This window comes from Hemicordylus capensis, chromosome 1 (assembly GCF_027244095.1).
Source record: "Hemicordylus capensis ecotype Gifberg chromosome 1, rHemCap1.1.pri, whole genome shotgun sequence".
Lineage (NCBI taxonomy): Eukaryota > Metazoa > Chordata > Lepidosauria > Squamata > Cordylidae > Hemicordylus > Hemicordylus capensis.
In genome coordinates, this window is record NC_069657.1 from 72,591,375 (window position 1) to 72,607,301 (window position 15,927).

General features: G+C 42.9%; 1 protein-coding gene and 1 long non-coding RNA gene across 8 annotated transcripts in view; one reads left to right on the forward strand and one right to left on the reverse strand.

Annotated features, from left to right (window-relative positions):
- Nucleotides 1-15,927, forward strand: part of LOC128333058 (MAX gene-associated protein-like) — a 111,545-nt gene that overhangs the window by 50,857 nt on the left and 44,761 nt on the right. For all 7 annotated transcript variants that reach the window (XR_008310841.1, XM_053268112.1, XM_053268136.1 and 4 more), the window contains 2 exons: nucleotides 2,878-3,536; nucleotides 5,141-5,492. Coding sequence is in view for 6 of the 7 variants with exons in the window: in XM_053268112.1 (XP_053124087.1) it covers nucleotides 2,878-3,536; nucleotides 5,141-5,492 (1,011 nt within the window). In the remaining variant the exon portion in view is untranslated. The remainder of the gene's footprint in view (nucleotides 1-2,877; nucleotides 3,537-5,140; nucleotides 5,493-15,927) is intronic.
- Nucleotides 6,454-14,510, reverse strand: LOC128333080 (uncharacterized). Its single transcript, XR_008310842.1, has 3 exons — nucleotides 14,391-14,510; nucleotides 12,464-12,566; nucleotides 6,454-6,647 (listed from the first exon to the last, which is right to left on the reverse strand). It is a non-coding gene; the product is annotated as an uncharacterized LOC128333080 (long non-coding RNA).

A 15,927-nucleotide genomic window follows, 5' to 3' on the forward strand; every position in this document is an offset into this window, starting at 1 on the left:
AGGCAATTTCACATTAATATGTTCACAATAATTGAGACCTTTAAAGGCACTAAGGATAGTTCATCTTTGTTTCAATAGCTAGTGTCGTATTTTTTTCATTATTGGAAATGACATTGCAATGAGTAGTGAAGGTTGTTTATGCTTTTATTAAGAGCTAAAGTATAGCCTTCTATTTTAAAAATGTGTGTGTCTGTGTGTAGTAATGTACTACACATTTTTCCCATAGACACACAAACTACTATGAAGAGAGATCTTTAGAAAGCCAGGAATAGCTGTTACCTGTGCTTTTGGTGCTAGTTTTTGTGTGATCAGGTTGGAGTTAGTGTGATCAAAAAATGTTTTGGGAACAAAATTTGAATTTATGTGCTTATGTTTGTCTACCTAAGCAGTAGTTCACATGGGCTAAGTCAGTATGCTGAATCACCATCTGCTGAAGAAGCAAACAGAGCTTTTTGAAACTAAAGAGGAAGAGGAAACTAAAGAGGAAAAAGAAACTAAAGGTTTCACTTAAGAGATCTAAATAGGATACCACATTACAACTCTGCAAGCTTCCGATTTCTAAGCACTCGTAGAATATGTTAACCAAAGAGCTAATATACTCTTTCTTAGTAACTTAGCCAAAAGGGCAAAGTATTCTCTGAAGTCAGAAAATTCAAAATCACATGTTATTTTAATAACCTACACAGAAAGCACACACTTTAAGTCAAGTAAATGAGTTCTTGCCCTCAGTTTACATAATAGAAGTGTTGAGTTTACTTCTTACAGAAGAAAAAACAGCAAAAGACAGTAATTTCTAAGTTAAAAATCTCTGGACCTCTCTACCTCTTGGGTAGAGTGGAACAACATGGAATCAACTCTCTCCAGCTCCATGGCTGCAAATTTGAACATCCCCCTAATGAGCATTAGATGTATTCATATAGCCAAACAGACCTGTGAAATTGACCAAAGAGCACAGTGTCATCTAGGAAGGAGAGCAGACCAGGGAACTAGGATGACTTTCCTTGTAAAAGACATAAGGCAGAGCAAGTCTGGACGTGTGTGTGTGTGTGTGTGTGTGTGTGTGTGTGTTGAAACACTTTTTTTCAGAAACAAAAAAAGTGAGCAAGCTGTAGCTATTTTGGAAAAGGAGGCCAATGCAGGAACATAATTAGATAGGATTATACAGTTCAGATAACTTAATACAGTATACAGGAGACTTGTTATTCGTGGGTTCCCCATTCGCTGATTTGCATATCCATGGTTGGGTCATAGAGACCCAGTTTCTTTATTCACGGGGTGAAAATGAAGAACAAGGTACTGTGCTTATTTCTGCTTCTCCACTTTTTCTTGTGATTTTCAGCACACTTCCATGTGTGTAGGAACCTAACCCTCCAGTTGCTATAGTTAGTCTCTTTATTCACAGTCTCTTTATCCACAGAAATAGGCGGGAACAGAACCCCTGTGAAGAAAGAGGGGTCCTGTATTCCTAACAATGCAGTAGGATCAGGAATGGGCATTAGGCCTGTGTACATTCTTTCCTGTCCCTCCCTTCACCATGCACAGAGGTGAATGACCAAACTAAGAGAGAGTGTGATTATTGATTACCTTATCTTTAACCCTGAATATTGAAACAATTACAGGGTTTCAGTTTGCAGGATTGGAGGAGATTCCACCTGCAGTAATGGCAGGCTCTTACAGACTTGAAGTTCACCTTTCTAAATATGGCGAGAACAGGAGGAAGTGTGCAGATGCAGGGCCTGTTTCAAATCTCACTACTCCGGGAAATAAGGGGGGAAGGTAATGTCTAATCTTTAAGGAAGATGTGAAGACTACAGATCCGAAACATCATCTTTTGTTTCCCCGTCCTCACAATTGTCTCTTCAAAGGAAGATTATGTGCTGTATACTGGATTGGTAATTGCACATCTATCTAAATTTATTTATTATATATTAATAAATTTATTAATGTATTTAATATATATTTCAATATATTTATTGATGTGTCTTTGTCCAGTGTTCAAAGTGGATTACATAAAATAAAAAGAAAAAAATGTCAACACAAACAAAAAACAAGTAGTAAAGTGGTCTTATAAGATATTTGACCTGCATTCTGTACTGTCATTTAGCCTGTCTTTAGCACAACTCATCCGGTTGTGCTAAAACCCAGAAACTTTAAGATCATGTCATTAATGTTTTTTGTAATACAAGTCTTAAATGTTGGTTCAGTCCATTTAAAATGAGTTAACGGGACCAAAATTTGATTTACACTTAACTGTGTCCAGCTGCCACAGATAAATTAAAATATAAATGTATAATATAGAATCCTCAAAAAAGAAAATAAGGATTTTGAGTGAATAACTGTAATTTAGTTCCATTCTTCTATTATTGAATCCTTGACTGGATGTCTCCTTTTTTTTCTTAAAGACTGTTGACATTCACACAGTTTAAATAGGATGGATGTTTTAAAGTGTCTACTGAGGTTTACATTGCTCTGAAAACATTGTACCCTGAAGTTAGCCAGCAAGTACAAGACACTGGTTGTTTTGTTTTTTGTTAACCTGGCTCATTTCAACTTTCCAGGCTCCTGAAGTTACCCCCCCAAATTATCCAGATCTAATTTTTCTAATGCCAAAAGCTAAACAGATTATCTTAGATTGGCCTTCTGCCTCTGAGAGCTGGAAGACTCATAATTACATCCTCTGAGCACACTCAACAAATCTCTCCCTAACTTCAATACTGGGGAAATATCTGCTGCCTCAATTCTTATACATAATTAGACTATTCCTAAAGCTTTTATTGGATATTCACAAACAAACCCGGAATGAATTCTACCCAAACATGTTGTCATAGTGAAGTTGGCAGTGTTCATTATCTGAAGTTGATTTATGTGATTATTCAGGTAGCTCTTTAGAAGGCTCCTTGAAGAACCGATCTGCCTTCTGCAGTGACAAGCTTGATGAATACTTGGAAAATGAAGGGAAGCTGATGGAAACAAGCACGGGATTCTCTCCTAGTACATCCAGTTGTCCTGTGGTTTACCAACTTCCAACGAAAAGCACCAGCTATGTACGGACACTAGATAGTGTTCTAAAAAAGCAATCCATCATTACTCCATCCAGCTCTTGTACTTTCAAGCCTCTTTCTGTGCCTTCTGTCTCTGGAAAGAAGAAAAAGAAAATTAAGAATAAAAAACCAGCAGTCTCTAAAGGTAAAGGAAAGCCACCCCACAAGTCTGCAGTACCTTTACCTACTGTAACAAAGCAGAAAGACAGCTTATCAGTATTGAAAGAGAAAGTCACTAAACCTCAGCCAAATAGTGAAGCAGCTAATGAGATAGATGCTCTTGTGGTATCAGGCATAGAAGAACATGCTCAGGGAAAACAGATCCCTGTGCGTCAGGCACAGCAGCAACAGCAGAGTAGTCGTCTGTCAAGTTTATCCAAGACTCAGTTGAAGCTGATGGACTTGGAGGATTGTGCATTGTGGGATGGTAAGCTACGGACCTATATTACTGAAGAGCGAGCAGACTTATCTCTAACAGCTTTACTCACTGCTCAGGTAAGTAGTTGTAATGGTTGTTTGCCTTCATCATACCTACTATTTCTGAACTTCATTGTAAAGGTTTTAATATAAAAGCACCAGTTTGTAGCAAACTAATTCGCAAAGTTTCAGCCTAGTGGGTTATTTAACTGTGCTAAAGAAAAGACCCATGACGACAGAACCAAAGAGGGGTAGGCCATTAGGTCTAGATATGCTCTCTAAATCTATAAATATTCATGGTCATAGACCTGGATGCCAGAAATATTAATAGAAGATGCTATTTTATTACAGCAGCTTTGGAATTTTAGAGCCTTAAAATAGATATTGAGATTAATAGGAATTGTTTTGACCTTGAAAGAGCAATCTCTGCCTATTGGAAAGATGGCAAGGAAACCTGAATGGTATGTGATCTAAAAGGCCATTTTCTGAAGGGTAAATTAACATACTGGAAGAATTACTCAATGACAGTTGATTACTTTTCCAGGTGTTCAGTAACTGCCCCCAACGGTTGTTATTGCACAGTTGTGCTTTTTGAATAATTTGTTCAGTGATTGCAAAGCTGTGCATCACGGTTTGCTGGATAATGACTTCAGAGGAAAACTGAAGAATATGGTATTCCTTTTGTGAGTCCAGGGTAGATATTTTAAACTGAACAAACTGTTCTTCTAAGCAGCTGCATTCACCTTTAGGATAAACCCAAAGAAAAATCTAAGTGTATTTTGGTCTGTGTGTGCATGTAACCACGCTTACTTGCTGGATTAGGAAGTGCAAGCATTAAAAATGCAGTTTCAAATGCACATCTGAGTGATTCTGCAATCAATCTGCACTTCATTGCTTTGCACATCCCCATCTATGTTCTTGTGCAATTGGACTCACATCAGTGTCTTGTATAGATGAGACTAAAGCTGCACCAGGACCTGCATTTTTTAATGCAGTGAGGAGGCAGGAAATCTTTTTTTAAAATGCTTTGTTAAACTTCATTTGAAAAATAAGCACAATATCGTTTTTAAAGGCGGGGGGGGGGGGCATACTCTGGAAATCATATAAGATCTGATTTTAATTGTGATAATATTCAGTATTTATACAGCACATATTAATCTTGAATATTACTGCTAGAATTCTGTATTATAAATAAATATTGTATTGCAACTAATATGCATGTGCTTAGTTTTGAAAGCAAATGGGTAGAATACAAAGAGCTGCTATTAAAAATGCACAAAAGCTTGTAGGCACCCAATAGGATCTCCCCCCCCCCCCCCGCCTTTGAACAGTAGAGCACTTTCCCCTTATGCCAGGTCACAGACTTGGCTTGAAACGAAATTTCCAAAATGCCATGCATTTTGGGAATCTAGTGTTCAAGAAACAGAAGTGCAAGGCTACTCTGGGCATGTGAAAAGAGTGGCACGGTGGCTTAGATCCTGGTTTTTGACATGATTGGAATTTGTATAGAGTGCGTGTGTTAGTGCATGTGTGCTTCTGCTTTTAGATGTAGTACTGATGTTGATTTTTCAGGTGTTCACGCTACTTTTTCTATATTTACAATACAGAATGCAGTTACTCTTCATTAGTGTGTATGCAGATAGTTTTTCAAATGTTTGATAAGAATGTGTATATTATTTCAGGCTTCACTCAAAAACAAACCTATACACAAAATAATCAAAAGGCGAGCACCACCATGCAACAATGACTTTTGCCGGCTTGGATGTATCTGTTCTAGTTTAGCTCTAGAGAATCGTCGGCCTACGCATTGTCGCAAGCCTGACTGCATGTTTGGCTGCACTTGCCTCAAGAGAAGGGTGCTCCTAGTTAAAGGAGGTTCCAAACGTAAGAAAGTCCTGGAGAAGCCTCTTCATGGAAGGCATAGGTTGCATAGTGGGAAAGAGCAGGAACAGTTGGAGAAGGAGACAGAGCAAGAAGAGGAGCAAGAGAAACAGAAACTGAAAGATAAGAAGAGAAGGAAAAAGGTGGAATACAGTAAGTATTAAATTTAACGCTTTGTTGTATGCTCTCCTCTCTGCTGAATAGAAGAGAACCTCTCCATATCTGTACTCTTGATCCTTTTAGAAGGATGATAAAGTTTTTTACAATTCTTCCAAGCCTTCTAAGATACTTATCTTTGCAGTGTGTGTGGTGATCAGTCTCTTGATAGGGGTGTATGTGTGTCGATATTTATCTTTAGTGTGTTAGTCTTGTACGCTGCTTTGGAAACTGTAAGGTTGATTAGCAACATAGAAGTTGAATTTTTTTAAAAAACCACATTTATCAACAACATATATATCACTTCTCAACAAATATTTCCAAAGTGGTATTCACAGAGAAATAATACATAAATAAATAAGATGGATCCCTGTCCCCAAAGGGCTCACAATCTTAAAAAAAACATAAGTCAGATACCAACCACAGTCACTGGTTGGGGGTACTATGCTGGGGGTAGATAGGGCCACTTGCTCTCCCCCTGCTAAATGAAGAGAATCACCATTTTAGAAAGGTGCCTCTGTGCCCAGTTATTCATTCATTCATTCGATTAAGTTTAATACCTAAGTTAATTTATATATACTTTCTCTGATGGTGTAGGAGGGTACTCAATGTAGATTATCTCATCGGATGAGCTCCAGAGGCAGGTCTACCAAAGATGTCCCCTGCTTACTGAGCAATGAGGCAGCTTTTAAAAGTGGCAATTCTCTTCTATTTAGCAGGGGGAGACCAACTGGCCCTATCCAACCCCAGCACAGCATTCCTCCAGTGGCTGTTGCTGGTGTCAGCCTAATACTTCTTTTTAGATTATGTGCTCTTTGGGGACAGGAAACCTTGCTTTCTTACTTTTTATGTAAAATACTTTATAAAGTTCTGTTGGAAAGTGGTATATAAATATTAATAGTTGTTAAGAGCCCGTGGAGGAGATCCGCTTACTCAGATTTGGGTCGAGATTCATAAGAATGGGGTTCTGCGCCTGTGCAGGACCCTCATGGTAGAATGCCGCAGCTCATCATGGCGACCGAGCCCTGCCTCCATGCCCACAGTATACTATTTAAAGGCAGGCCAGTGTCATGTTCCACAGTTCTTGGATGACCACTGCCTGTTGCTCCTTGTCGGATAAAGTTCTTCAGAGTTTTTTCTTCCCAAGTTCATCTGTTTAAAACAAAACAAAAAAACAAAAATGGGCTGTTATTTCATTTATTTGACTTGTTCTTTTGGCTTCTGGACGACGTTGGCATCATTTGACCTTTGGAATGGATTTTGGATTGTGTTTTTGATTATTGTTATGGTTGAGGAGAAATGGAGCTTTAAAAGGTGCAAGGGATGTAATGTTAAACTCCCCTCTAAAGACCTCCATGATTTGTGTCTCATCTGCCTTGGAGAGGAACACAAGTTTCTACTTGCAAGATATGCCTGTCTTTCTCTAAACAGACTTGCAAGAATTGGGCTCTGAGGCTTCATGCTGCAATATATGATGAAGTCCCTTGATTCTGGGCGAGCCCCACCCTTCGATGTTGATGTCTTCAATGGCAATTACGACAGTCTCAACATGGAAGTCTTCAAAACCATCTATATCGACTTTGGCGTCTACAACTTTTAGGAGCCCCAAGCCCCCTTTTGAAGCGCAACTTCAAAACAATCACAGTCCAAGACCATATGGTCGGCCTCGGAAGCTAATGCATCATCTCCAAGACCTGAAGAAATCTAAAACTATAGATCTAACCAAAGACCATACACCATCACCATCAGATCAACAGCAGCTGATGTTGGACCTTGTATGGCCCTTGAAGTCAAAGGTTACCCTTCGACATCAACAAGGTCTCCTGATCTGTTGAAACCACCCAAGCCTCTCAACACCAACCACACTTCGACTCTGATGCTGTCGACATTGAGGGCTCGATCTGTCACCAGCTCTGACATTGATTAATTTCTTGGCACCTTGGATGCCTGCTGATCAACGCCAAGACACACCCGTCACAGTGTCTCTTGCTCCCTGATTTCCAGCAGCAATGTCGATGCTGCATATACCCATGCTGTCGGCATCGAGGCAAGTCTCACCTCGATCTCAGATGCCAATGCCGACATTGGACATCAATGAAGAGGATTCAGACAGAGGTGCTGGATTGGACCCCTCCACTGCATACACATTACTGTCAGTCCTAGACTTGTCCTCCAGCACTCTTTCTTTGTCCACATTCAAAGGGTTTCTCCCGACAAGCGCTGATGGATCGCAACTACGTACAACTACACCAACAGGATCTATCCCTGTTCGTTTAGTAGACCAGCCATCTCCTTGTACCCTGTCTGCTGCCCACTTAGAGGGGCTGTCTGGCACTCTTGTGGCTTTTCTCATACTTTAGGAAAATATATAAGGGGAGAGTGGTGCTAATGAAAATACAAAGAAAAAAGTTACCACCCAATAGAACAAATGTACAAATGATTGAAACTTCTTAAATCACTTCATTATTATAAATCACCTGTTATGCATGAATCACTTAAATCTCTTATTATAGTAAACACTGAATATACATAAATCACTTGACAAGGTTTTGCGATAAGTCCTTGTTTCTCAAACAAGCTTCCTCAGAAGTGAAATTGTATTAGTTCCAAACGTGATAAACTTCCTGATGTGTAGAATCTTCAAAGTGTCCTTCAAAAATGTTTCTTCGCTCCTCCAAAAGGAGTGTAGATTATATCAACATTCATAGATCTCTCCCACGGGGTTAGACAAAGTTCTTCTAAATACAAAACACAAATCATATATAAAAGAAAACACTTACAGACCATGAGAGAAAACATATACAACGTACTGAAATTCATATGTTAACATAAAAGATAATACCCAAAAGGAACGACGATTCACAAACTGCAGCCCAAGCTGACACCCAGTCTTAGTCAAGCCTGCTCGGATGGGCTGTCCACGCTATCCTCCTACAGTTTTATAACCCTCTCAATCATTCTCAGCTGTTAAACCTCCTAATCAGCCACTATCTGTTACTCTTCACGCTTAGGGCACCACTATTACAGAAAACAAGATAAGTGTAAATTTGTGTTTAAACCATAAGGTAACAAGGAATTTAATCTATGTATGTAAAACGATTCTTGTCTGTTTAGCCATCTTACTGGATCAATATTGCAATATCTAAATTTTTCTTTTCTAAGGTGGAAATCACCACAAATTTAAGGTCATCAGGCTGATGACCAGCTAACATAAAATGTTCTGTGAGTGGTGCCTCTAATACTCTATTTTAAATCCTGTAGTAATGTTCTAAAATGCGTTTTTTAACTGGACGTGTAGTGCAGCCAACATATAACTTTATACAAGGGCACATAATAACATATACAGCATAGGCAGAATTACAATTGGAAAAAATATTCCAAAGGCTCAACATAATTGCCATTAGAATGTTTAAAGACTTTAGTAGGCAATGAAAACTTGCACGCAGCACACGTTCCACATTTGAAGTGGCCCTTAACATAACTAACCTCTCTCGTGGCATATCGGACTGTATCAAAATTTTATTGCTTAATACAGAATAATTCAGTCCCCATGTAATCCTACGTGGTGTGGACTTATCCTTGGTCTGAAATAAACATCTCCTCTGAACACTATCAGCACGTGATCTTGCTCTCTTAATAATATGCCAAGGATAATCCCCATTCAGTTTTCTCATACTTTGGCTGCAGGTTCAACACTTGCTATGGCTGCTTTGGGAGCCTCCTCTCCTGGTGTTCCATATGACTATCAGGAAGACTATGGAAGTTGACTTCCTAGAAGTCTTACCATCCCCTTTCTTCTTCTTTGGCAGTAAACACCTTGGTGAGTGGGGATGCACCTGCTTTATTGAGCAGACCTGTTATGCTAACTTATGTGGCTGTGCAGACCATTACTTCAGCTCTTGTGCCTCTGGTGTCTGTGGTGACACAGACGGCCCCACTGCTACCAAAATATCCTTGCTTGGATGTGGGGACTCAAAACGCGTTCTCAATCTTCACTAGGGGTGTGCACGGAACTGCGGAGCTGCGGTCCGGCACTGGGTGGGGGGTTCCAAAAAGAATGGGGGGGGGCTTTACTCACCCCCTCAAGAATTCTGACGTATTTATTCAAGTAAGCGGGCGGCATACCTGCCCGCTTCATTCCCCCTCCTCCGGCGGCGCGCGGCTCAGCTTCCTCCTCCTGTTTCAAATTGGGCGGCAGGGTAGCTCCCAGTCCCTGCCGCCCGGCTCTTCAATCCCCCCGTCTCGGCTGGCGGCCGCCCCCTGAGGAGACCCAAGACCCCTGCCGCCGCTTCCCTTCCCATCCCATCCACAGGCGGTCGGCAGGAGAGCTCTCCTGCCGACCCTGTCCCCTTCCCCGGCTCGGCTGCAAATGGCTTCTAGGAAGCCTTTTGCGCGCCTGCACAAAAGGCTTCCTAGAAGCCATTTGCAGCCGAGCCGGGGAAGAGAGCGGACGGCAGGGAGTTCTCCCGCCACCCGCTCGCTGAAGTTAATGTTAACTTCAGCGAGCGGGCGGCGGGAAAACTCCCTGCCGTCCGCTCTCTTCCCCGGCTCGGCTGCAAATGGCTTCTAGGAAGCCTTTTGCGCAGGCGCGCAAAAGGCTTCCTAGAAGCCATTTGCAGCCGAGCCGGGGAAGGGGACGGGGTCGGCAGGAGAGCTCTCCTGCCGGCCGCCTGTGGATGGGATGGGATGGGAAGGGAAGCGGCGGCAGGGGTCTTGGGTCTCCTCAGGGGGCGGCCGCCAGCCGAGACGGGGGGATTGAAGAGCCGGGCGGCAGGGACTGGGAGCTACCCTGCCACCCGATTTGAAACAGGAGGAGGAAGCTGAGCCGCGCGCCGCCGGAGGAGGGGGAATGAAGCGGGCGGCGGGCAGGTATGCCGCCCGCTTACTTGAATAAATATGTCAGAATTCTTGAGGGGGTGAGTAAAGCCCCCCCTATTCTTTTTGGAACCCCCCACCCGAACCAAAACCACCCCGTGTCCGGACCGGTCTGGAGGCCTTTAGAATGGCCTCCGAACTGGTCCGTGCACATGACTAATCTTCACTGCCTCTGAAGTCTACTTCTGAGATTCTAATGTACATCACACTTTCCTCAACTGTTCACCTTCAGACCATTATGGATCCTCTGACTTTGAATCGGATCCAGACGATAATCTGCAGGGCAGCAAAGTGCGTGGGAGGTTGTTCATACATCAACCCCAATCTCCAAACGTTTGGAAAGCTTTTATCGCATCCTAGAAAAGGACAATACCTACTGCTCCTAACTCCCTGGTCATCGATTGCGCTACCTCGGTGAAATCTGGGAGGTGCCACACAGCTCCTGCAGATGAGGGGAGGAAGTTGGGTCTCTTAGGGAGGAAGATCTACTCCACTTCTATCAATTAAGATCGTGAATTATTCAGTCTGCACAGCTAAATATAACCATGGCCTGTGGGAAGCCCTTCAAAATGACTTAGACACTTTGTCACCTGAGGAGTTTAAAAGGAGATACCAACAAATCTTGGATAAATCAGCTGTTCTCACACAACAAAAATTGAGCACAGCGAAACATCTGGCTGAATCAGTCTCATTCCATGACCGCAGCGGTCTCACTACGGAGATATTCTTGTCTTCGCTCCACTTCTCTTCAGAGCAGGCATCCCCAAACTGCGGCTCTCCAGATGTTGCTGAACTACAACTCCCAGCATCCCTAGACACAATTTTTTGTGGCTGGGTATTCTGGGAGTTGTAGTTGAGCAACATCTGGAGGGCCGCAGTTTGGGGATGCCTGCTTCAGAGTGATATGAAAGAGAAGATTGAGAGCTTGTCCTTTGATGGTAAGGGCCTTTTCAGAGAGGCAACCAATTCCACAATGGAGCAGTTAAAGAAGTCCAGATTTACTGCAAAGACTTTTACCACCTCAAACTTCGACTTCTAGATGGAAGCCCTCATTCAGACAACAGGAGCACTGTGATTTCAAAAAACAATATCACCCTTATCATAAGCTCTCCTATCAAGGAAAAGGCAAAATCACCCAATCACAGCGCACGAAACAGGGCGAAGCCTCAAAAGCAACTTTGAGGAACAGGACTGCCCACCATCGCCTCTACACTCCTCCCCCGTCACCAGGGGTGTTAACATCTTGGCAAGCAAGCAACTACACCAGCCTTACAATCCAATCACTTCCATCAGCTCACAATTCTATCAGGCTGGCACGCCAAGCCCCTGCATAGCACTGCATAACATCAGACCACTGGGTCCTGCAGTTCATATTCTTGGGATATGCCATAGAGTTCAAAACAGCCCCGTACTTTTCAGGGATGAAGTTCATTCAACCGTCCCTGTCATTACAGGAGGAAGTGAAGGAGTTGTTAGAAAAGGGTGTGATTACCCATGCGCGGTGGGTGCAGAGACAGGTGGTTTTCCTGTCTTTAAAGAGGGATGGCGGGATCCGCCCCATCATGGATCTGCGCTACCTGAACAAGCTTGTCTGTGTAAGGAAATTTCACATGATAGCATTGCAAGGGATCCTACACTTCTCTATCAAGAGAATTGGCTTGCAACTTTGGATCTGAAAGACACATACTTCCATATTGGTATAAGTTAAGGGAACAACACAGGAAGTATTTAAGATTGAGTATTTAAGAGGTGAACAAGTGTACCAATACAAGGTCTTACCTTTCAGACTTTCTACCACCCCAAGGGTATTTACCAAGTGTATGGCTGTTGTGATGGCCCATCTGAGAATGCAGGGTATAGCAATCTACTCATACTTTCTGAGGATGTAGGGTATAGCAATCTACTCATACTTGGACGTTTGGCTCCTGATGTCCAGAGACCAAGGAGAGTTACATTCTCAGACATTGTGTTTTAAATCTCCTCCAAGACCTGGGGATCCAAGTCAATTGGGAAAAGTCCCATCTAAAATGGGTACATATCATCATCTACATTGGAGCAATCTTGAACACAAGAGACCAGGAAAGCTTACTTACCCAATGAACAGTAAGAGTGTATCAGAGATCTGATCCATGAATTCTGACAAAGTCCATTGCAGCCGGTTCAACTCATTCAACAACTCTTGGGCCTCATGGTGTCCTGCAACACAGTAGTACATTATGCACATTTGAAGATGCGAAAGCTACAACTTTGGTTTCTATTGGTTTTCCGTCCAAACTTGGACAGTCAGCACAAGCGTCTGGAAATTCTAGTTCAGATACTAAACTCTCTTTCATGGTGGTCGAACAGCCGGAATCGCTTAGAAGGGGTTCCTTTTCAGACTTTGACTCCCTCAATTTGGTTGACAAGACATGTCTCTGCTGGGTTGGGGTGCTCACTGCAAGAACCATCAAATTCAAGGCAAGTGGACCCCACAACAAACTCAGTTTCATATCAGCGTCTTGGAACTGCTAGCCGTCTTCCAAGCGATGAAGGTCTTACTACCACTTCTACAAGGCAAAGTTGTGCAGGTGCAGTTGGACAATACCTCTGCCCTGACTTATATCAACTGCCAGAGAGGAACAATGTCACAGATCCTTTGCGCTCTCAGCCTCCAAACGTGGCATTGGTGCATCAGGTTTACCCGATAGCCATCCACATAAAAGGCCTAGACAACGTCCTATCAGATGATCTGAGTCGCATGTTTCTGCAACAGGAGGAACACAAGTAAAAGATCAAAACTGAATATATTGCTCCCCTCTTCAACAACTGGATGAGCCCCACCATAGACCTATTCACAACTTCAGAAAACACGAAGTGCATTCGCTTTTGTTCAAGGGCAGCTCATGACCCACAATCACTTCGCCTTCCAGATGGACTGATCTCAGGAGATTCTGTACATGTTCCCACCACACCCATTGATCAGCCACATGGTGGCATGTCTCCTGATTACTCCAACTTCATACATCCTAGTGACTCCTTGGTGGCCAAGACAACCATGGTTTCCACAGGTACTCAAACTATCAGGAAATCAATACCAGTGATTGCCACAATAACTAGATCTTCTTACACAAGACAACGATCATATTCTACAACCAGACGTACTTACACTCCATCTGACGGCATGGCAAATCGGCTTCTGAGTAATATCGTGCTCAACTAAGCCTTCCAGCAGACATAACTACTTTAGCAGATGGCTGTGTTTTTAAGATCTGTGCCAGGGCACATGGTTTTCACCCTAAGCAAGCTACCATTAAGGACATAGTCCTCTATTTGACTACCTTGAAATTGCAGGGTTTGGCTAATGTATCCCTTAAAGTTCACTTGGTGGCACTCTCTTCCAAACTTCCAGGCTATGGTGGTAAGAGTCTTTTCTCTCACCCAGAAAGTAGAGCCTTCCTGAAAGGCCCGTGAATGTATACCCACCTATTCGTACTCCTGTGGAACGTGGAGCATATCCTTGGTTCTCTCAGCATTGACCCCAAGCCCATTTGAACCAATGGGTATTACTTTCATCAATCTAGTAACTTTCAAAATGTCCTTCCTACTGGCCATAACTACGGCAAAGCATCTTAGTTAACTGACAGCTTTGAGGATTAACTCCCCGTACACCAGGATCTATCCTGATACGCTCATGTGTATGGATCCTGACTTTATGTCCAAGGTGGTATCTGAATTCCACCTCAAAGTATTGTTCTCCCTGCATTTGTCAAGGATCCTTCTACGTCTTTGGAATGTGTGATGCACTCTTTGGATGTGCGCAGGGCATTATATTACCTAGATCGTACTAAAAACTTTAGGTCCACCAAGCACCTTTTTGTAGCATACAAAGATCCTACTAAAGAAACCTGCATTTGTAGACAGAAAATGTCCAGATGGCTAGTTGAGCTCATTATACAATAGCTACTACTGCACCATCCTCCATTGGGAGCTAGCTAAACACCCATTCTTATGGATCTCAATCTAGATAAACAGGCTGCTCACTTGTAACTCTTCATCTGGTAGAGATCCATCAACATCTATGAGCCTCTTCTGAACCGAGCCTCTTTTGAACCACCCCTCTGCAGTAGTGTTCTACTATGTGCATTCAGAGTGTTCATGCTATTCTCCTTCGATGATGAACTCACCAGATTCTGGATGATCATCCTCCATGGCAGTCATCAAAGAACTGAGGAACATGATCCTGTTGTGGAGACTGCCTTGGTCAGCCTGATGGATGATCTCCAGTTAGAAATTGACAGAGGAAGTGTGGTGACTCTGTTGGTCCTTTTGGATCTCTCGGCAGCTTTTGATACTATTGACCATAGTGTCCTTCTGGAACGTTTGAGGGTGTTGGGGGGTGGGAGGCACTGTTTTACAGTGGTTCTGCTCCTTCCTCTTGGATAGTTCCAGGTGGTGTTGATTGGAGACTGTTCCTCTTCGAAATCTGAGCTTAAGTATAGTGTTCCTCAAGGCTCCGTACTTTCTCCAATGCTTTTTAACATCTACATGAAACCGCTGGGAGAGATCATCAGGGGATTTAGAGCTGGGTGTTACCAGTACGCTGATGACACCCAGATCTACTTCTCCATGTCAACTTCTTCAGGAGCTGGCATATCCTCCCTAAATGCTTGGCTGGGAGCAGTAATGGGCTGGATGAGGGAGAATAAACTGAGGTTGAATCCAGATAAGACAGAGGTACTTATTGTGCGGGGTCAGAACTCCAGAGACGATTTTGATCTGCCTGTTCTAGATGGGGTCACACTTCCCCAAAAGGAACAGGTCCGCAGTCTGGGAGTACTTCTGGATTCACACCTCTCTCTGGTTTCTCAGGTTGAGGCGGTGGCCAGGAGTGCTTTCTATCAGCTCCGGCTGATATGCCAGCTGTGCCCGTTTCTCGAGATCAATGACCTCAAAACAGTGGTACATTTGTTGGTAACCTCCAGACTTGACTTCTGTAATGCGCTCTACGTGGGGCTACTTTTGTACGTAGTCCAGAAACTTCAACTGGTTCAGAACGTGGCAGCCAGGTTGGTCTCTGGGTCATCTCAGAGTGACCATGTTACTCCTTTACTGATGGAGCTACACTGGCTGCCAATAGGTTTCTTGACAAAATACAAAGTGCTAGTTATAACTGATAAAGCCCTAAACAGCTTAGGCCCTGAGTTTCTAAGAGAGTGTCTTCTTCACTATGAGCCCCACCGCCCATTGAGGTCATCTGAGGAGGTCCGTCTCCAGTTACCGCCAACTCGTTTGGTGACTACACAGAGACGGGCGTTCTTATTCGCTGCCCTGAGATTGTGGAATGCGCTCCCTCCTGAGATACGATCCTCCCCATCTCTGGCAATTTTCAAAAAACACCTGAAAACCCATCTTTTCACTCAAGCTTTCTCAGCTTCCTAAAAAAATTTAGGTTTTAATCTCTGGTTTATTTTTAAATTGTTAAAGTAAGTTTTTTGTATATGTTTTTAACTTGTTTTATGCTATTGTTAACCACCCAGAGACGAAAGTTTGGGGTGGTGTACAAATTTGATAGATAAAT